This window comes from Macrotis lagotis, chromosome 7, assembly GCF_037893015.1.
Source record: "Macrotis lagotis isolate mMagLag1 chromosome 7, bilby.v1.9.chrom.fasta, whole genome shotgun sequence".
In the NCBI taxonomy this organism is placed as follows: domain Eukaryota; kingdom Metazoa; phylum Chordata; class Mammalia; order Peramelemorphia; family Peramelidae; genus Macrotis; species Macrotis lagotis.
Window position 1 is genome coordinate 49,722,215 of NC_133664.1, and position 21,828 is coordinate 49,744,042.

Here is a 21,828-nt window from a genome sequence, read left to right on the forward strand (position 1 = left end):
GAAATCCACAAACAGAAAAAGCACTGAAATCTTTCATTTCTTCAGATAATGATAGTACTCACTGCTTAGAGGTTAAAACTGTATCTTATACTTAACATCACATTCTCTATCTTAGAATATAAGATTCTTCAAAATGAGCAATTTAATTTATTAAGTTTATCATCCTACATAAATTTCATAAGGCAAATTTCAAAAGAAATCAGTGCTATTTTTTCCTCCCTTCAAATTTCCAGTTTTTTCATGGACTTAAAATAAACTCCTTAAAGTGAATTCTAGAATTTCAACAGGAATTGGAGTTATAGGTAGGTGTGTGTGTGTGTGTGTGTGTGTGTGTGTGTGTGTGTGTGTTATTAAAAAAAACACCCTATCATTGACTTTGAGAATTACATTTAAATTCTTCTCATGATCAGCAAATAATGTCATCAGCTGGTATGGCATTAAAGTAGGCCCTCTAGTGAATATAAAAGGGAAATAGTTTTTTTAAAAAGCAGGTATAGTAAAAATAGCTATAGTAAAAAAATCTCTGAATCAAAAATCTTAATTAGATATAGAAGGGAGAAAAGTCTTTATGGGGGGGCTTGGGAGAGTCTAAATATATAGAAGAAACATGTATGTGGACATGTATATACATATATATGTATGGCTGCATGTATATAGGACTTTGCCTTTCCACTTGATACCAGAGAGATTTCAAATCAACAACATCCGATCTATTTATACTTTTATATTATTTTCTATAATTTTTCTAATTCAACAAAAAGAAAGACTCAACCATTTGTCACCATAGCCTTTGCTTTCTAAAATGAATTTGTGAACAAGGGGCTGGAGGAGGTCCCTCCAAGTGACTCCTACAACTGGATCCTGTTTGCTCTTTAGTACAATGAGTTGGTTGATCAGACTAACTACTTTTAACTTTAGAAATCAGAGAAAGACTGAATAGAAGGACAGGGGAGATGAGGAAGAAGAGGGCACCATGGCAATCACTAGCAGAGATGGGAGGGAGGGATAAGGGCGGTGTCCAGAGGCACTAACTCAAGAGAGAGGGCACAAATGAGGCTGACCAGAAGCCAGAGGAGGTAGGGAAGGGAACAAGACCTCCAGACCTGCCCATTTGTACCTTTTTGTACAGATTCAGGCTCCCCTCTTTGTTTTGGTTAAATGAGTGGTAGTGTAGATTTTTAAAGTCATGTATAGGTCAGAAGGATGTTCCTTGCTGCTGACCTTGTAGCTCTATAGCAGAAATAGCCAAAGAAGTGAAAGAAACTAAAATCAAGTCCCCTAACTGCCAGTCTGCTCTGGTCTAGGTCCTTTTCCCTGGGCATTTGAGCAATAAAAATGTTTATTTTTCCTTTAGGAGCACTATGGAATCAAGGTTTAGGTTAATATTAAATCCATCATACAAATGATCAACAGCAGGTCATAAAACAAAGCTGTAACAACATTACAATGCCATTTTAATGTCATAAAATTTGGAATCTTAGAAAATGGGAATGCCGACTAATTAACCACTGATTATGTTATATAAAGTTAGAAGACAAATGTACTAAAAAATATCTACAAAACACATAAAAAAGGAGTACTCTGCAGTATCATAAATTTCATTTCAAATGAAATCTGCATCGATAATAAAGCTTAAGTAAATATTTAGACTTCTTATAATTTAGAATATATTTGGGGATAATATTGGGTTATTTTAACATACATTAATATGATATTCTGGAAAGGTTCAACAAACATCATCTAGCTAAGAGGCTTTGGGACAACGAGGGACCCTAGATACCCTTGTCTAGACCAAGCACAGGGAAGGTGCTTTGCACCAGAGCCTTAGAAGTATGAAACGTCAAGCTGAAGGTCAATATTCATTTGCATAATAACTGGTGTGATTTACATAATTGTGTAAATTACGCAGTCATAGTTTAGCCTTAACTTCATTAGCTTTCAAGTTCATAAAGATTTTTGAAAAGATAGACATAAGAAACGTTAAGGTGAGAGAGAGAATGGGGGAAGGGAGAGGAAGGAGAGGAGAGGAGGGAGAGGAGGAGAGGAGAAAGGATGAAAGGGGAAGGAGAAGAGAGGAGAAGAGGAGAAAAGGAGAAATGTGGGAAGGGGAAAGGAGAGTGGAGAAGGGGAAAGAAGAGGAGGGTGGGGGGAGGATTCAGCAGTGCTGAGGGGGAAGCTCATCCCTGTGTTCCACTGGCATTGGTATTAGTATGTTTTAGACAAGAACTGAGCAGCTTCCACCCCTTAGCTTCCTAATTATTCCATGCAGGAAGATAGTGATCTCATGGTCTGCTTTCTGGGAGGAACATTCATCCACTTAGTGCCACAAGCCAACCTTTCTTCTTTTGCTTTTTCATAGGTTCTTTAAATAGCTTGGTAGCTTCCACACAGAAAAGACAATGGGAGTACAAAGAGTCAGACACAACTGAGTAACAACAACAGTAACAAAACATTCCTTGCCTCAACAAAGGAAATCAAGCCAAGCTATTAATAATCTTTGTGTGGCTTCTCCTGAAAGCCATGAACAGTTGCCTTAAGCAACTAAGGGGCAACACAGCACAAAGAGTTCAAGGCTTCTTGGGGTCTGGAAGATGTGAGTTTAAATTTGTCCTTCAACACTGACTAGTTGAATGATCCTGGGCAAGTCATTTCACATACTTGCCTTAGTTTCCTCAATAATAAAACATATCTCCCTTCCAAGGTCGTTGTGAGGATCAAATGCACTCATTTTTACATTTAACCTGGCTTGACCTCCTTCTTCTCCTCTTTCTCTTCTGCCTCTTCTGCTTCCTCCTCTTCTTACTCCTCCTCCTCCTTCCTCTTCCTCTTCTTTCTCTCCTCTTCCTCTTCCTCCCTCTCTTCTTCCTCCTCCTCCTACCAGTCTAAGCACACATATCTTAGACAAGCAGTCCAATACATTTTTGGTTCAAACAAAGTAATAATAAAAAAGATAATAATAACCTTTATACAACTTTTATAAATAACTTTTATATGGGAAACATAAGCTTTCCATACATATTGTACTTTATACATAATTATTTCCTCACAACAACTCTATGAAGGAGATGCTGCTATTATCAGTATTTTACTAAGGCACAACCTGCAGGAGAGAGAGTGATTTTCCCAGGGTCTCACAGTTAGTAAGTGTTGAATGAGGATTTGAAATCAGGTTTTCCTGACCACAACGAACTACTCTGCCAACTTCTTGTCTCAGATAGGCTTAGATGAGACTTGGGGTTTTGACTTGACTGTTTTGGTTTTGTTTTTGTTTTTTTGAGTGGGCACAAGTGGAAATAACTATGACCCCGATTAGCACACAGGTATTGTATCAGTTATCAGCACTGATTGCCGCGAAGTACTCTGAGAAAACTATGCAACCTCAGGAATTCCACAGGAATAAAACACTGAGCATAAAGGGAATAAAAAATAGAGAAAATTTAAGCCATAGCTGGTCCTACCACTCACATAGAAGAGATGTGTTTTTATTTATTTTGTGCTATTCTCTCCTACCCTAAACCTGATCTTGTAGAATTGACAAGATTTTTTAAATGTCTACTCATAATCCATCAACAAGTATTTACTGAATGCCTGCTATTTGCCTGGTGTTAAGTGCTAGGGAGATAAGAACAAAAATGAAGAATCCCTGGCCTCAAGGAGCTTCCATTCTAATAGGGAGAGATGTCCTGGATACAGGGGCTGTATGCTTCAATTTCCCCATGTGTAAAATGGGGATTATAATATGGGTTGTTGTGAGGATCAATTAAGTTGACAAATGCTGACTTTAAATTGCTATTTTATGTGTAAGGGATAACATGAAAATCAACCCCAAAATGCAGGTGCTTTTTCCAAAAGTCCTTTCCTTAAGTTCAGTGGTTCTTACTTTTCTTGAAAAAGAAATCTGTTTGAAAGTAGTCATCAATACTTAAAGATGACAGCTGTAATGAAGTTCCAAAGATAAGAATGATCTTCCATGATCTTCTTATCTCTTTCATGATTCTGGCCATTACTGTAAGGGCTTATCACTTGAGTTTTTGTCTCTTCACCTTAGGGGTCTTAGAATATCTTTATTTAGTACTGAATTATTGAATATGAACTTAGTATGTCTCTGTGTTGTTTGAAATTTGTATCTTTGTATTCAAAAACTGGAGGGGGGGATTTATTTCAATTTCTCCAATTTGCTCTTTATCCAAATCAAGTCTATTTTTGGTTTTGCATCACTTAAATTTCTTAATGTAACTCTCTTCCCATGTTTGCCAGAGAGCAAGCTTCTAAAACAGGGGAAAACAATTCAGCAAAACTAAAGGTCTGACATAAAATGTAGCATTCCAAGGAAGTATGCAAAAGTGTATACTTTGGAGTCAAACTTAGTCAACATATTTATACAACAAGCCATTTCAATTTTTTTTTTTTGTGATTGTGTTGTTCGTTTCAATTGTAATTAATTTTTCGGCTTCTGCTTACTTCACTTTGCATCCGTTCATAAGTCTTCCCAAACTTTTGAGTCAACATATTTCATGTTTCATGTACTATAGTAACATTCTATTATATTTATATACCACAACTTGATTAACCATTCTTCAACTACTTGTGGATTGTTCCTAGAGAAGTTAGATGGTTTCTAGTCATCTCTGTTTTCCCTCCTAAGTTTGTACAAACTCTTCTGTTCATGAACTGTTAAAGAATTTTGCTAGAGATGGTACCAGCATCAAATGACCTACCACTAATAATTAATCTACTTCTTTCTCTTTTTTTGAAAATTATCTCTGATCAGTACTGTAGCACCTTTTCCAGGTACCCAGAATCCTTAAAGTCACTGCTAATAGCCCAATGGTAACATCTTTGAGGGATTTTTTTCTTCAAAAATCTGATGTGTTGCTTGTTTAAGCCAGGGGATAAATTCATTTAAGGATGTTAGGAATGCTATTATTAATTCCTCACTTATCTTTAGTTTGAACTTTTCCTCAACTAGTTTAGTTTAACATTTGCCAACTGCAAATTTCCTGGAAAATAAAAAAAAACAAAGAAAAATCATAGTTGAATGGTTCCAGTTTTGCTTCCATTATTGTTGGATGTATTATTTTAAGGAGAGATCCCGTACTTTCCTTCTCATTATTCCTATATTGTTGTTATTTTTAAAACATTTTTCATAAGTTTCAGTATACTCTGGGATTCAATCATCTTGGGATTTTTATGCTATTCTTACACATCCCAGCCCTTCTTTAACAAATAACATATATCCTTGGAGATGTGGCTTTGCTTCCATCATTTGAATGTGTACTTTCAGAATATGAGCTCATTGAAAAGCTCTCAGTGCCTGGGCTCTTTAGATGTTCTCTCTACCTCCTTTTATCTTTGAAGAGAATAGTCACAATGGTGAATAATCAGATTCTTGCTGATATGACACTTCCTTCACTCTCTTAACTTTCAGAACTCTTGATTATGCCAACTCTTTCTTTGAAACTTCTGATATCCACTTACCTAAAGTTCAAGGTGTATGTGCATTTTTATAAGTATCATATATATATATGCATGCACACATGTATTATGTGTTTATATAAATATGTAAGGACATACATGTATTTGTGTGCATTTAGGCGGGTATCGATATGTATTATATGTAATGTAATATGTGCGTATTATGAAAACTATTTTCAGATTTATATATTTGTGTATATATATATATGATGATGGACTTGCATTATTACTAAAAGCAGGTAAAATGAAATTCCTTACATCTCACCAACATATCTTTCTTCCCATACTGAAATAGGAGTCACTACTAGAAAAAAAAAATCCATTTTTAAGTGGATTTAGCAATAAAATGCAAAGTCATAAGAAAAAGACAAGGACATTTTTTTTTTACCATAGAGTCTTATCTACACTGTTAGAGTATGGAAGATGGTTTGCCTTGAAACTCATCCATATGGCTATAATTACTGAAGTGCTAAAAAGACCTCATTATAACCTCTAACCTCAAAGGTGGTCCCCATAGCCTGTACCCTGAGGACAGCATTATAATGAGACTCCAGTGAATTAGAAGATGCCAATTTTTAAATGACCATGAACCACAAAGTCATGGGGAGAGAAAAGTAGGGAGGCAATAACATTCCAGGCAGAATAGCACCACTACTCTCCTCCAATAGGAGAGGAGGGCAATAATAGCGATTTCTTTTATGATGGATTTAAATTTAAAGGCATAGTAGAATCCAGCAGAACCTAGAGTCTCAGGTTAGCCTCTTTTATGCGTATTTTTGAAGGCAGGGCTGTGGACTTTCAGGGCAGCATGTGATGTAAGGTTGCTATGGGAATAAGCTGGAGTTAAAGAATACTGAGTTAGAATAAATGTGAGGGTCTAACAGAGCATCTGAAGACCGAAGAAACACATATCGATTCAACCATAATTCAATCATCCATTTTTTTAGTGGGGAATATAAATTTTATTTTATATATATATATATAGAGAGAAACACACACACAAACACACGCACACACACATACTTTCTTAATTGAATCAAGTCACTTCCTTTCAGTGGAATATTTGCTCCCCATTCTCTTTGTTCAGGATATACTTAGAGAAAACTACCTGAGTTTAGCACACAAAGGAAGGTCAGGAATCTAAAAAGTAACACTTCTTCTCAACATTAGTATTTTGTCTTTGCTGTATTAAATTCATCCAAGGAAAAATAACTGACCTTTTAGATAATTAGTTCAAGGAATGATAGAAGCAAGAGCGTAAACTTGATATAAGGCCAAGATCATAACAAAATGATGAGACCATTCCCAACAAAATGATCGATTCATTTGCAAACATTAAAAGAACTCTCCTGCCAATCAGAAAATGTAAATGAGGTTTAAAGTCTATACAACAAAAGGAAATATTTATCAAAATTTAAGAGAACTCAAGATGTGATGATAAAATCATTATTTGAAGGGCGGCTAGGTGGTGCAGTGAATAGAGCACCGGCCTTGGAGTCAGGAGTACCTGGGTTCAAATCCGACCACAGACACTTGATAATTACCTAGCTGTGTGGCCTTGGGCAAGCCACTTAACCCCATTGCCTTGAAAAATCTAAAAAGAAAATTATTATTTGCCCAGAAATTCTACAACATATTTTTTTCTCTTTTACATAATGGCCAAAGGTTGTGGGTTGGTTAGTTTTTGGTGAATATCCTGTCTCTTACTATACAAGAGCATTTAAATGAAAGCTCACAGTAGAAGAAGGGTTGTATAGTAGAGTCAGGAGTCCAAATTCAGCCTCAGACACTTACTAAGTAATCCTAGACAAGTCTCAGTTTCCTCTTCTGTAAAATGGAGATAATAAGAGCATCTATTTTCCATGATTTTTATAAGGATCAAATAAGATGATATTTATAAAGTACTGAGGACAGAGAAAACACAGAAGACAGACTTCTGTCTTTAATATACTCTGGTTATGATACTTGTTAAATGTTGAGGACAAAAAATAATAACCACCTGTCTTTTCCCTGTCTTCCTAGTAGTGTCTAATTCATTCCCTTCTCCTCCCAAGCAAACTTTTAAAATGGCCTCTCCCTTTTTTTTAAAAAATCCTTTCATGCCTACTTCTAGGCCTACAGTTTAACCAATTAGGTGACAAGGGAATAGAGTACTGAGACTGGAGTTAGAAAGACCTAAATTCAAATTCAGCCTTAGATACTCACTATATGTGACCCGAGTCCAGTATTTAACCTATCTGCTTCAGTTTCCTCAAATGTAAAATGGGGATGATCTCCCATCCATCTCCCAGGATGGTTTTGAATATCAAATGAAATAATATTTATAAAGTGCTTAATACAGTATCCTAGCACATAATAGATATTTAAGAAATGTTTGAGATTTTTTTCCTTTTTACCGTGAAGTCACATCATGGTACAGTAAAATGGATTGGGGGTAAGAGGACTTGAATTTAAACCAAGACTCTACCTGTGTGACAAGGGAAAGTCATTTCCCTGTGAGTTTCCTCACTTATAAAATGACGACAGATCACTTCATTGTCCTTAAATGTCCCTTCCAGTTTTCAAGACATGATCCTTTAATTCTATCCTGTTCTTGGAATAACTTCCACATTGACACACCAGGATCTAACCTTTCTTTTCCTTAGGTAGATCCTAAAATTTCTCATCTTACACAAAACCTACATGATCAATTAAAATAAAGAGAGATTCTCCATTGCCCTTCCCCATCTAAATATACAGTTTTCCTGAACCCCCTGTGCCTTGAATACTAAAATGGATGTGAAGGTTCATCAATTTGAACATAACCTCTAATGAAACAAAAAGTAAACCACACCTGTCCATACATCTGACATGACTAATGCCCGGGTATTGCTATTAGTTCACCAAAGAAGATCTACTTAATATATGGGAGTGTTTGGTGACCAGAATCATATCAGCAGCAAGACACTTGGGTCATCCATTTCTTATTTCTCCTCCTCATTCACCATGTGACCAGAAATCTTTACACCCATTCATTTCCCTGATGACAGTGTTCACTCTTATGCATCGAGACTCCTTATTTATTACATGCTACAGCTTGTTCATTCCCACCATGTTTTTCTATTACCTTCAATCACTGCCACATGAGAAAAAACTTAATATTGCACCTTACAATATATTGCATTCATATTTGATAAACTTCCCTATATATCCAATTGTCTGTTTTTCTGGCTATAGGAACACTTTCTTGGATCTTATTTTTCATTTACGTGATCCCTAACGGTGGTACACATTGAAAAATACAATCATAAATTCAGATATTGGTGAAATAAAAGGACATACAGCCATGTAAAGCTAAATCTGGTCTGACTTGGATCTCCTCCAAGGGGTGTGATGCTGAATAGAATTCAGGAATAATTTGATCTAATCTTCTCAATTTACAGATAAACCTTTCCTTTCAAACTCCACTCTATTTCTCTTCTAAGACTTAGGACTTTAGACTTTAACCTGTTTTAAAAAATGCTGAACTTCAGGTTGCTAAGTTGAGAAAATTGATCAGGTATGGTGTTCTTCATTGGTACTTGACTTGGAACAAGTAGATCAGACAGAGAATATTTCTTACTTAGTCCAACCTCCCCAAATCTGCAGGACTTCTGAAATATCTCAAAATGTAGAGGGCATTTAGGATTTTCAGCAAAAGAACAAAAAAAAAAGAGGACTTGGAGAAGGAGGAGGAAAGGGTTCACAGAACAGTATCCACTTTGAGGAAACAATTCAAGTTAAAGAGGATAAAAATAGAATTTCATTTCAGCCATTCGTTTGGAAAACTAATTTATTCTTATGGCCCCTAAAAGAAAGACGAGGAGAAAAGGAACGGGGTTGGCTCCTGGACAGAAATTATCCATAGCTCCTTTTCCTTTCACAGAACTGGGTAATTTTAGAGCTTCCTTGCAATTGTTCTTGCAATTTTATGGTGAGTCTGGGTTTCACAATCCATGTTTTATAGCAGAAGGAAAAAAGGAGAAAGAGTCCAACCAAAGAACCATGTTACAAATAGCTCATTTCATTGTATTTTATTGACTGTCCAATTCTAACCCTTTTGGGCCTCCTAAAAAGATAACTGTAGAAAACTAGAGAGATGCTTCCGAGTTGAGGATAATCATGAAAAGGGAAAATTTCGTGACTGCCATCTACTGACCAGGAAAATTGTGACTATTTTTAAGAAATGGATTACATTTCTATTTTTCCTGTTGGATTTAGGAAAAGCCTTGGTTTACATTTTTACATCATTATATTTAAATATCAAAACAGGAATATTATGTATAAGCATGTGTTTACATAACATTGCAATAGTATATGCAAATTTATAAGGTTTCTTTTCTGATATCCAAAGAGAGGGAGAAAGAGTAAGAGTGCAAGATGGGGGGAGGGAGGGAGAGAACAATATAGAGAGGAAAAGAAAAGAAAGAAAATGAAAACTAGTTGGGACTCTAGTTATTTAGGACTATCTTTTAAGGGATGAGAACTGTCTGAGTTTGAACAACTTGCCTTCTAGGATTTGAAGATTTTACTATGTTAAAGATCCTAAACTTCTCCAGAAAACAAAGGTGCATCTTAAAAAAAATCACACATTTAAGCAATGTTCTTTTGCGTGTGTGTGAGTCATGGAAAATAACCATTTTGGAAAAACTCAAATAAGAATATGACACTGAGGATGAGGAGGAGGTACATGGTAGTCATGTGGACAGGTTACTCCATACAGCCCCAGAGGAACTTCAAAGAATAGAAGTACAAGATATCACAAGACAAATGGAAGTTAGAGAAGAGAAGAAGGGCTGAGCAAAGATGAGGATTTCAGATGGATAGTTGGAGTCTTCCACTTGCAATGATGGCAGAAAGGAGAGTCACTAGCACAGGAGTGTGGTGAACTTAGGGAGGATGTGATGTAGGATAGGAAGGTAGGGATGAGTTACCATCTCTATCACTGGAAGAAAGATCCAAATTGATGAGATCAGAGATATATTTCAGCATTTTGAGTATTACTTTAGAAAATCCCATGAACAGGATTTTTATTTCTTCTTTTAAAATTTATTTTAGGACTATTCAATCATAGAAAAATAAACTATAATGAAAATAAACTGTCACTTATTTTTTCATCTGATAGTCAATCTAGCTGTCACCTAATGATTGATGAACTAATGTCAATACCTTCTAGTTGGCCTCCCTGTCTCAAACCTTTCCCCACTCTAGTCCATACTCCATTTAGTTATTAAAGAGTTTCTGCCAAAGCACAGCCCTGATCATGTCACTCCCCTACCATCTAATCAATCAACTCCAACTCTTGCACATTATCTCTCAAATATACCCTAGGATATTGGTCTCCATGCTGTTGCTCTTCATCTCCCCACGGTCCACAATGACTGGAACTCTCTCCCTCATTATCTCTTATGGCCTACCTTCTCAGTCAAGCAAAAGGTCTAACTTTTTTCTGCAAGAAGTCTTTCCTTAACCTTAGCATATTCCTTCTTATATTATCTCCAATTTATATACAGGATATTCCAAAATTCTTTATGTCATTTTAAAATCGTTAAAGTTTAGATGCTAAATGATATTGAAGTTATTGAAACTTAAAATTACATTAAGAATTTTGGAATATACTGTATATCTTGTACATGGATGTTTTCATATCTCTCCTCCATTAAACTATGAGCTTTCTCAAGATCAGAGAATACTTTTGTCATTTTTTTTCATTCCTAGTCTATATTTGTGTGTCACACAGTAGGTTTTTAACAAGTATGTTTTTAATTGATTTATCAAGAATTTTCTCTGAAAATTTTCTTCAGGATAACTGAAGAAGTGAGAAGAGCAGAAGTATGTGTGTTGAGGATGGTGAATATGGAACCCAGTCTCATCATGAACCAGAATTGATTTCATATGTGTCCAGCTTGGGGGAGAGTCTTAATAAAATAGGTGATGACTATAAAACTGAACAGATGTTTCTTTGAAGAGCAAAGATATCAGACAAAAACCTGTCCTGTTGGAGTAAAAAGGAAGACTGAAAACAGAAATTGTATTATAATGCAAAATTAAGAGCATGCTACTTTTAAAAACCAGTCGCTCATTAACAACATTGTGAAATGAACAGCCTTGATGGAAACAGCTCCTCTCAACAGTTCAGAGATCTATGGACAACGCTATCCCCACCCAGAGGAAGAAAAACAAAACACACACACACACACACACACACACACACACACACACACACACACACACCCCAACCCTTCAGAATCTAATGAACACTTTATAAAAAAAATCTCATGAATTTTTCTCTTAATCCTAATTCCCCATAATGAAAATAATCTGTAAACATATTTATCAAAAATATGTATGTACAATGCTAACCTGTTTGTCACCAAGGGAAGGAGGTAGAAATAAATTTTGTAATTTAAGAATATACATGTGCATATGGCTGCAAACTAATTAATTAATTAATTAAAAAGAGGGGAAAAAAACAGTCACTCTAATGATGGGTGAGATATTCAAAATGAATTCACCTGAGATGCCTACCAACTTACTTTACTATGGAAGTCTCTTCTAAAAGCTATGATGTAACAACTGTGAGATCCACAACATACAAAAACGACTAAAGCATACTTGGGGTTTAATTTGAGCTTGTGGGAAAAGATTTATTTGTGTATCCTCAAAATGGGTGGTACACTTAAGAGGATATAGCTGCTTAAATAAACTTACCCGGCTTAAAATGTGGTAAAGAATAGACTCCAGGCCAAGTATCTTCATTAGGTGTTCCAAGAACCTGTTGAAAAGCAGGAAACAGGGAGAATAGTGGTTAATATTTCTGAAGCACTCGGAATCCTCAAGTGTCCAAGAACATTAGACACAATGTATTATGATACCCTGCATTCTTCCCATTACTATGTGCCAGGATGTTTTACTCGAATGAAAGCAAAACCTGGTTACAGTGCCTCCCCAGACATAAGTCTTTGTAATTTAAGAAATACTTGAATGAGGTAAGAAAAGCTGTGTTTGCTGTGCTTTATATAAATCACATCTAAACCTGATCAGTCAGTCTGGGACTTGAACCAAGGGCTGTCAGGACCACTCAATGGGCTTCTTTCTGAAGCTTTCATACCTCATTCCAAAGTTACACACCTCATTGCCCAATGCATCTTAAGAATTCTGGTATCCGCTTCCCTAATTCCTCTCTGTTTGGGCATTCTAATACTCAAAGGATTAGAACAAACAGCTGAATGCTCACCATCTTTTATTGGACTTATTTATCAAGCTAAAGTATGTAACAATGACAGGTCAAGGTTTTCTCCTCCAAATACAAATCTTCATATTCTTTTATCATCCCACCCAAATGCTGAATGTGTGGACTTCCACTGGCTTCATCATAGCCTATCCTTTAAGAAGGAAAGTCACTGACAAGTGCCCCATATTTTTATATTCAAAGGGAATTCTTATGTTGATAATCTCTATTTGGGACACCCCCCCCCCCAAAAAAAAAGCACTGAAAATCACCAGTGGAAACTGAAGAAGAGGTTTATGGGTGAAAAGAAGGTCCTATAAGTCAGAGATAAGAAAAATGAACATCAGCTTTGCCGCTTGCAACTGTCAGTGGGGCCTAAGGTCAATTATGTCACCTCATTGGGTTTTAGTTTCTTCATCTCTAATTAAGAGAGCTGAACTAGGGTCCCCTTTAGATCTAAGAGAAAGATTATTTCTTTCATTTTCTGTAACAGAAATCTGACCTAGTCTGGTACCTAAAAGGGGTTGTATGGAAAATTACCTCCATTAAAGAGACTCACAGAATTTCAGAGTTAGAATACTTTTAAACAAAGTCAAACTTAATAATTAACAATAAAAGCAAACAACTAATTACCAAATAGGGCATTTCATCTTACAGAAAACAGCAAGCATTGATAAGGTGGAACCAAATAAATTAAGAACCTGCAAGTAAACATCTTTCCTAGTCCCTGTCATTCATTTCCCATCCCTCTTTTGTTTCTCCCCTAATCCATAAGAAGCAGGGGACTCCTGTTGCCCCTGGGATCAAATCAAAACATCTTTAATCAGCATTTAAAAGCTGTCTAGACTCCACACAAATTCCTGCACTCTGTAGTCCAATCAAACCAGCCTAGGTGATTTCCTTCCCAACACCAAGGTTTCGTCCACAGGCTGTCCTTGATAGTTGGAAGGACTTCCCTTCTGTCCCTACTGGTTATCTCTCAGAAGCATTCCAAAGCATCAGCTTCAGGTGCCTTCGTGGCTGCCCATTCCCACCAGGGGGAAACTTTCCCATGCTTGGGGCAGACATCTCCCTAACTCACCCATAGATTCGAAGCCTATCAGCTACTTTCAATCTGAATTAGCTGATCAGCTGAGATGGTTTTACTCAGGTGTGGCCATCAGTTTGTATAGGTCTTTTTTAGCTACTGATAGTTTTGAAAATTCTGCTCGCCACTCCTCATTTTTGTTAGGATTTTTTGAATATAAAGAATCAAGCACTAAGCACCACTAAAATAGGGAACACCCAAACTGTGGCTACATAATAAGTAATGATGCTTTGTATTCATTTCGAAGGTCAAGGAGCATTTATTATAATATTCTAGTTACTGTATTAAATAAAAGAGATACAAAGAAAGGCAATATATGGTCTCTGCTCTCAAAGCTTGGAAATTTTCTAATGAGGGAAACAATATGTACATAGTATATAAGATATATACAGGATAAGATAAGAAACCTGGGAAGAAAAGATACTCTCAGCAGTATGAGAGACAGGGAAAGTCCTTCTGTAGAAAGTAGCATCAGATTAGAGACTTAAAGGAAACCAAGTGAACTACACGGTATTGTGGAAAAGAGGAAGAACATTCCAGGCATTGTAGACAGAGAGTGTGTCAAGGCAGAGAGATAGCCCATAGAGTGGCTTACAGCTCAGAGACAGGGGGATGGAGAATTGACTTCCCTGCTGAGATCTGTGGCAAACAACAAAAAAAATAGGAGGAAACCCTCCAAAACTTTTACCTGCAGGGCAATTTAACAACATGAAAAGTCAGATTCTGCCTATAATTCTTCTGTTATAACTAACTATAAACAATGTCACTAGCTCCCTAGATTGACACTCAGCAGACTTGGGAGATTTTTCATTGCTGTACAATCAGACTTCTTAAAAATCAGAGAAAACCCCAAGACTAACCAATAGAAATTGGCTGCAAACAATTTTAGCAAACTCTAAGGGGGGGGGGGTCCATAACAAGAGTGAAAAGGGAAGTTGCCCCTGATTCACCAAAGATCTTAAGGAAATGTACTTCAGTTCTTGCCAAAGGGTCCATCATAGATGTATTAATGACTTTGAGCTGATGTGGGGGTGACTTGTAAGTTAACCAGAGGAACACACAATCATTTGAAATGTTTTCACGGTTACCAAGCTTTTGCAGCCCTACATGTGAATAGAGCCATACCTAAATTTTTTTTTTTAGGTTTTTGCAAGGCAATGGGGTTAAGTGTCTTGCCCAAGGCCACAGGGCTAGGTAATTATTAAGTGTCTGAGACCGGATTTGAACCCAGGTACTCTTGACCCCAGGGCCGGTGCTTTATCCACTGTACCACCTAGCTGCCCCCTCATACCTAAAATTAAGAGGCATCACTAACCTAGTATATTGGGGGGGGGTGGATATGCAATCAAGAAGGCTTGAATTCAAATCTGACCAATTAGCTCTATAACTCTGGTGAAGTGGATAGAGTTAGGAAGACCTGAGTTCAAATGTGTACTCAAACACTTCACACTTACTAGCTGTGGGACCTTGAGCAAGTCCCTTAACCCTGACTTCCTCTTATCCAGAGCTGTCTCCAGTCATCCTGACTCATATCTAGCCACTGGACCCAGATGGCTCTGGAGGAAAAAGTGAGGCTGATAACTGAGCACAATACCCCTTTGCTCACAGCACCTCCAATTCACTCACTTCTCATGGCATCACCTCCCTGATGTTGTGGACTTCTTCAAGGATGAAGGACAAACAACAACCACCACAAGTGGACCAGGCTCTTCAATTCTTGGGACCTCAGAATCCCAGATATAAAAGAAAGCAATGTGGTATAAAGGAATAGCCACTTTTTTGGAATCAGAGGCCTTGAATTAAAATCTCAGCTCTGCCCCTTCCTGGCTGTATAACCTTAGTAAATCATATTTGCTTCTCTCCAACTGTTTTCTTTCTCAGGTACAAAAATATACCTAGTTATTTTGTCCGACTTAAGCTTATTTTACTCCTTTCAGCAGAGGTATTCCTTCAGTTTGTTAGGGTCAGCCCTCCTACAGCCACCTCGGAGCCCTTTTGCTCCCATTTGCTCCAGCAGATTACCCCCACTATTATTTCTACTCTATTTCTCTCTGTTTTTGTTGCCCTAAAACCATGCTGGTGTTGGATCCATATTTAAAATACAAAAAACTTGATACTGGTTATTGAGTGCTTTTAGTCATGTCTGGCTCACCATTTGGACTTGTTTGCCATTTCTTTCTCCAGTTCATTTTATTCATGAGGAATTGAGGTAAACAGAGTTTAAATGACTTGCTCAAGGTCACATGGCCAGTATACATTTGAGGCTAAATTGGAATTCAGATCCTCCTGACTCCAGGGTTGGCAAATGAAGCACTGTACTACCTAGCAGCCCCAAAATGTTACCTGATCTTTCCATTCTTACTAACTGTTCTATATCTCTCCTCTTCTTGGCTAAATTTAAGAAAGTCACCTGCACTAGGTACCTATAGCATTCACTTCCAAACTCTCAGAAGTCTGCTTTCCTAACTTATCATTCAAAAGTTACCAAGGATCTCTTAATAACCAAATCTAATGACTCCCCCTCCCCCATTCTCATCTTTCTTGACCCCTGTAGTTGGATACTCTCTTCTCCTGAAATTGCTTTCTCCTGGTTTTCTTATCTATATGACCACTCCTTCTCAGTCTCTTTCCTTGAATCTTCATCTAAACATGGGTATTCCAAGGCCTTGTTCCTGAGCTCCAAATGCTAGTTAAAGATGTTTTTATTTGATCCTACAGCCAACAGGAGTCCCACAAAATGCTTTTATGATGCCCTAAAGGCTATTCATGGGCCAAAGACATATGGTGTATCTCAACTATTCAATGCTCATGGATCTACATTGATTAACAATAGGGACACGATCCTAGAGAGATGGGCTGAACACTTCCAGTGTTCTTAACAGACTATGATCAATCAATGCAGAAGTCAGTGACCTTTTGCCTCAGGTTGAAGTCAATCAGTGCCTAGTTGAAGTTCTGACAGAAGAAGAGGTTTTGAATGCCATTAGGCTCCTTTCAAGTGGCAAAGCACCTGGTGCTGATTCTATCCCAGCTGGGATGTACAAGATGGGAGGTCCATTGCTCATCTACAAACGGAAATTTTCCAGGTTACATGGCATGAAGAGGTTATCCCCCAAGAATTCAAGGATGCCTCCATTGTCCATCTCTATAACGGTAAAGGAAATCACAGGGGTACTTTTCTTTTAGTCATTGCTGATAAGATTCTCGTCAGAGTCCTTCTCAATAAGCTGATCCTGTGGCTTCAGGGTAGAGGAACAGTCGACATGGTGTTTGCTGCCTGAAAACTCCAGGAAAAATGCCAGGAACAGAACAGAGGTCTGTGTGCAACATATGTAGATCTGACCAAGGCCTTTAATACCATCAGTTATGAGGGTTTATGGAAAATTATGTCAAAATTTGGTTGCCTGGAGAAGTTCATCAGTATTGTCTGTCAGTCTCATGATAACATGCATACCTGGGTTCTGGATAGTGGTTGATGCTCTCAAGATTTCCCTCACCACTGGAGTAAAACAAGGATGTGTCCTTGCTCCTATGCTTTTTAGCACGACATTTTCAGCCATGCTATCTAATGCCTTCACTGAGGATTGAACATGGCTGCAAGGTCAGCTACTGCACTGATGGCAAATTCTTCAACTTGAAAAGACTTCAAGCCAATACCAAAATGGAAAGAGTGTTGGTGCAGGATCTTCTGTTTGCAGATGATTGTATACCCAATGCAGACTCTGAAGCTGAGATACAGCAAAGTATGGATCAATTCTCTGCTGCTTGTGTGAATTTTGGTCTAACAACACCAAGAAAACATAGATGTTCTATCAGCCAGCTCCACAACACCCCTATGTGGAACCATCAATTACAGCAAATGGAGAAGTCTTGAAGACTGTGGACAAGGTCACTTCCATTGGCAGTGTTCTTTCCAGGAAGGTATGCACTGACAAATGAGGTTGACACATGCATTGCCAGAGCTAGCTCAGTATTTGGGAGGCTCCAAAAGAATGCATGGGAGAGAAAAGCTATTAGACTGACACCAAACTGAAGTTCTACAGAGCCATTGTGCTGACCTCACAGCTATATGTCTGTGAAGCCTGGACAGTCCACCAGCACCATTTCAAGAAACAGAATAGCTTCCATTTAAATTGTTTCAGGATGAGTCTGAAGATCATCTAGCAGGAAAAGATCCTAGACACTGAGGACCTTTCTGGAGCTAAACTGCCAAACAGTTCAATATTACTATAGAATGCACAACTATGATGGGCTGGACATGTTAGAATGCCAGATGTTTGCTTGCCAAAAAAAAAAAACCCAAAAACCTGTTTTATAGAGAACTCACACAGGGCAAGAGGTCACATGAGGGTTAGAAGAAGCAACACTGAGACACTAAAGGTTTCATTAAAGAACTTTAGAATTGATTGTACGGCATGGGAAAGACTGGCACAGGGCCATCCAAGCATGGCGTGCCCCCAACAGTGAGGGGAGGGGGCTGCACTCTATGAGGAAGGCAGAACTGAAGCATCTAAAAGGAAACATAACATCCGTAAGTTTAGAGTGCCCACCCCAGGTGTTCACATGGACTATTTGTGCACAGTTTGTGATAGAGCATTCTGAGCTCATATTGGTCTGAGCAGTCACAGTCAGTTATACTGTAATTTGTCTCAAATATAGTGATGTCATCTTGGTCTTCTTGGATAACAAAGTACAGCAACCAACCAAGCAATCCTGCATTCTCTTCTCTTTTTGACTTGGTGATTTCATTATGTCACAAGGTAAAATTATAATTTCTAGGCAGATTACAGATCTATATATCCATCTCTAATCTCCCTTCAGAATGCCAATATAAAGCCAGTTATCCTTGGGTCATTTTTAACCAGATTCCCATAGGCAACATGTTCAATATAAAGTAAATTACCTTTACCTCAAACTATCTCAAACCCCTCCCAAACTTTATCACTTTGGAGAATACCACCATCCTCCCAGGCATTTAGACTCCCAACTTCAGTATTATTATATACAGCTTTCAGTATTATTATATACAGCTCACTCCCACTTATTTCATGTAAATAGGGGACAATTATTGTAATTTTTACCTCTGAAACATCATATATATGTATATATGTATATTGGACAGGTAAAGAGAAGGGGGCATATATATATATATATATGCCCCCTTCTCTTTACCTGTCCAATACTCTAGATTCCAGGTCTCATCACCTCAAGCACACAAGTCTAATAATTTTCTAATTAATTTCCTTATCTACTCATTGTAATTCATCCTCACATGCCAAAATGATAAAGGGAGAAACAGGTCAACCTTCTACTTAATAAAGCCCACTGGTTTTCTATTCCCTTCAGAATTAAATGTTAGATCATTTGTCCACACTTCCTTTCTAATTCTTTTTTTTGTCTTTTCAAATATATACATATATGCCTATTTATTTTCCTAACCATATAAAGAGATAATTTTCAATATTCATTTGTGTAAAGTTTTCTCCCTCCCCCACCCTAGGATAGTAAGTAATCAGATATAAGTTATGTATATACAATCATGTTACACATATTTCCATATTATTTACTCTGTGAATGAAGAAGCAGGACAAAAAGGGGGAAACCACAAGAAGGGAAACCTTTATAATACTTTATCCCCTCCCATTTCCTTTTAAGACCCAGATACAAGGTCTATTTGATGCTTCTTGTTACTCCATCTCCTGTGTATGAAGTTTTACATCACCTGTCCTCCATGACAAGAAGACTCTGCCTTCTTGGTTCCTCTTCTTGCTCTCTTCAAAAATTTGCTTAAACCTCATCATCCACTGGAGGTCATTCCTGGTCCCTCCAGGTATACATAAATACTGTACAAGTTGAAAAACCAGCACCAAAGTTATGTGTGTCTAAGAACTAGAGGTTGTGTTCCTCATTTGAATGTGAGGGTAGGGATGATATATGACGGTATGTGTGTGTGTGTGTGTGTGTGTGTGTGTGTTCTCATACTTATCTTAATTCCTGAAATACAGCAAATGTTATCAGACTAATGTTATCAGACTCTAGTCCTTGAATTTTCTCATTTGAACATTCCCTTACCCTTTGTCAGAGAAAGTCAGATAACTTACTGGCCATATAATCATGGACAAGTTACACTATCAATTGTTTGTGTACCTAAAGTTAGATTATTCATATTAATTAATATATCAATATTAATAACAAAAATAGTTATCAACAAAGTATGAATGTATTATAAGAAGCAATGAATTTGAAGAATACCAAGAAACTCATAAGACGTATGAGCTGAAAAAGAACTTATATGAACAACATGGAGAAAAGTAGAAAATATGGACATAATAATGACAATAATGCAAATGGAAAGAATAATAAAAATTGCAGTCAGTGTAATTATGTGTGGGTGGGTGGGTGGGGTGGGGGACTAATCATTAATTGAGTATTCATCAATTTACACTATCAAATTAAAGGATTTACTGAAAACAATAGAGACAATGAGACATAATGGTAAGTAAGCCCTTTCAGACTCTGCTTGGCAAATGTGTTACAAAATGATAGATTTTAAACTGAAAGAGACCTTAGAAGTTATCAAGCCCAATTTCCCCATCTGTCAGATGAGGAAATTAAGATACAGGGAGGTTAAAGCACAACTAGTATCTGAATTCATTTCCTTATGATTCCAAATCAGGGTCTTCTCAAGGATATATAAAGAATTGCTTACCCTTTCGGATGCCTTTAAAAAGTATGAATAAGTTCCTCACTCATCTTGACTTATAGGGTGTCTAGCTTTTGGCCATCCATGCTCTTGCTGACTAAATTAAAATGTTAGAGCAAGTTCTGAGAAGTCATCTCAGGCAGGTGAATAAACTGACAGCTGTAGAAGTAATTCTAGCTCTTTTGAGAAATAACTGTGAAACTTTTTTTCCTTTTGCCTCTTAGGAGTCTGGAGGCTATGTGTGTGAAGGGAAGGGGCTCACTCTCCCATCCTTCTACAAATACAAATGCACACACATGCACACATCCAAACACACACACACACTCTTTTTCAAAGGCAATGATATTCTGCAGAACATGTCATCCATGAGCAGATGCCATCCCCAGCAGAAAAAAGTTCCATAAATTTCAGTTTGAGTTGTTGTTCCAGGTAGTCCAGCAAAGAAAGTGACCCCTCCAGGAGAGAGAGAGAGAGGGAGGGAGGGAGGGAGGGAGGGAGAGAGAGGGAGAGAGAGAGAGAGAGAGAGAGAGAGAGAGAGAGAGAGAGAGAGAGAGAGAGAGAGAAGTAAAAGGATACCATGAGAAGGGGGAAGACTTCAGAACTTCAGAACCTGCAGTACTAGAAGTGTGAGTTGCCTTGGACCACTTATGTCCCCAATATGTAACCTCTACTATCATTCTCTGTATATGTTCATTACCCCCACTGACACTATTATTATTTGTGGAAGAGTGTATTTTTGGTTCAATGAAGAAATATTTTATCATTATTGTTTATGAGCAATTTCAGTCAATGTTTTTGCTTGCAATTACTCGTAACAATTGGCTATTCAAGGGAAACACACACATAGGGACACAATCTAGAATTTTAGGAACTAGGATGCACCAACTACCTTGAACCTAGGGTGGTCATCCCCTGGGTGATTCACCATGTGAAAGCAAGCTAAGGTGGTGCAGCAGCTGACAGAGGGTACTACAATTTTAAGGACCAAGCTTTAATGACTCCAAAGAATTAAGAAAATAAATCTGCTACCTTTCCTTAAAAAAGAAGGGAAGTATGGGTGTGAAATATTCCACAAATTTCTCAAATATATTCTTTGTCTGAACTGGTTTAGCTAATTTTTTTTATTTGTTTTAGAAATACTTATCTGGGTAGGAGATTTAGGAGATATATATTCAGAAATGAATGTACTTAAAAAAAGACAGAAAGGAAAAAATTATTTCATGGATATGGCTTTCTATAACCCTACATGCTCTCAAAATTCTTTTCTATCCACTTTATAATTAGATCTCCACAACAATTATGTGAGGGGGATAA

At 37.4% G+C, this 21,828-nt stretch overlaps 1 protein-coding gene across 2 annotated transcripts in view; it reads right to left on the minus strand.

Annotated features, from left to right (window-relative positions):
* CDK14 (cyclin dependent kinase 14) overlaps nt 1-21,828 on the minus strand; it is a 664,696-nt gene that overhangs the window by 165,724 nt on the left and 477,144 nt on the right. For both annotated transcript variants that reach the window (XM_074192846.1, XM_074192847.1), the window contains exon 11: nt 12,205-12,268. In XM_074192846.1, the coding sequence (XP_074048947.1) occupies nt 12,205-12,268 (64 nt within the window). The remainder of the gene's footprint in view (nt 1-12,204; nt 12,269-21,828) is intronic.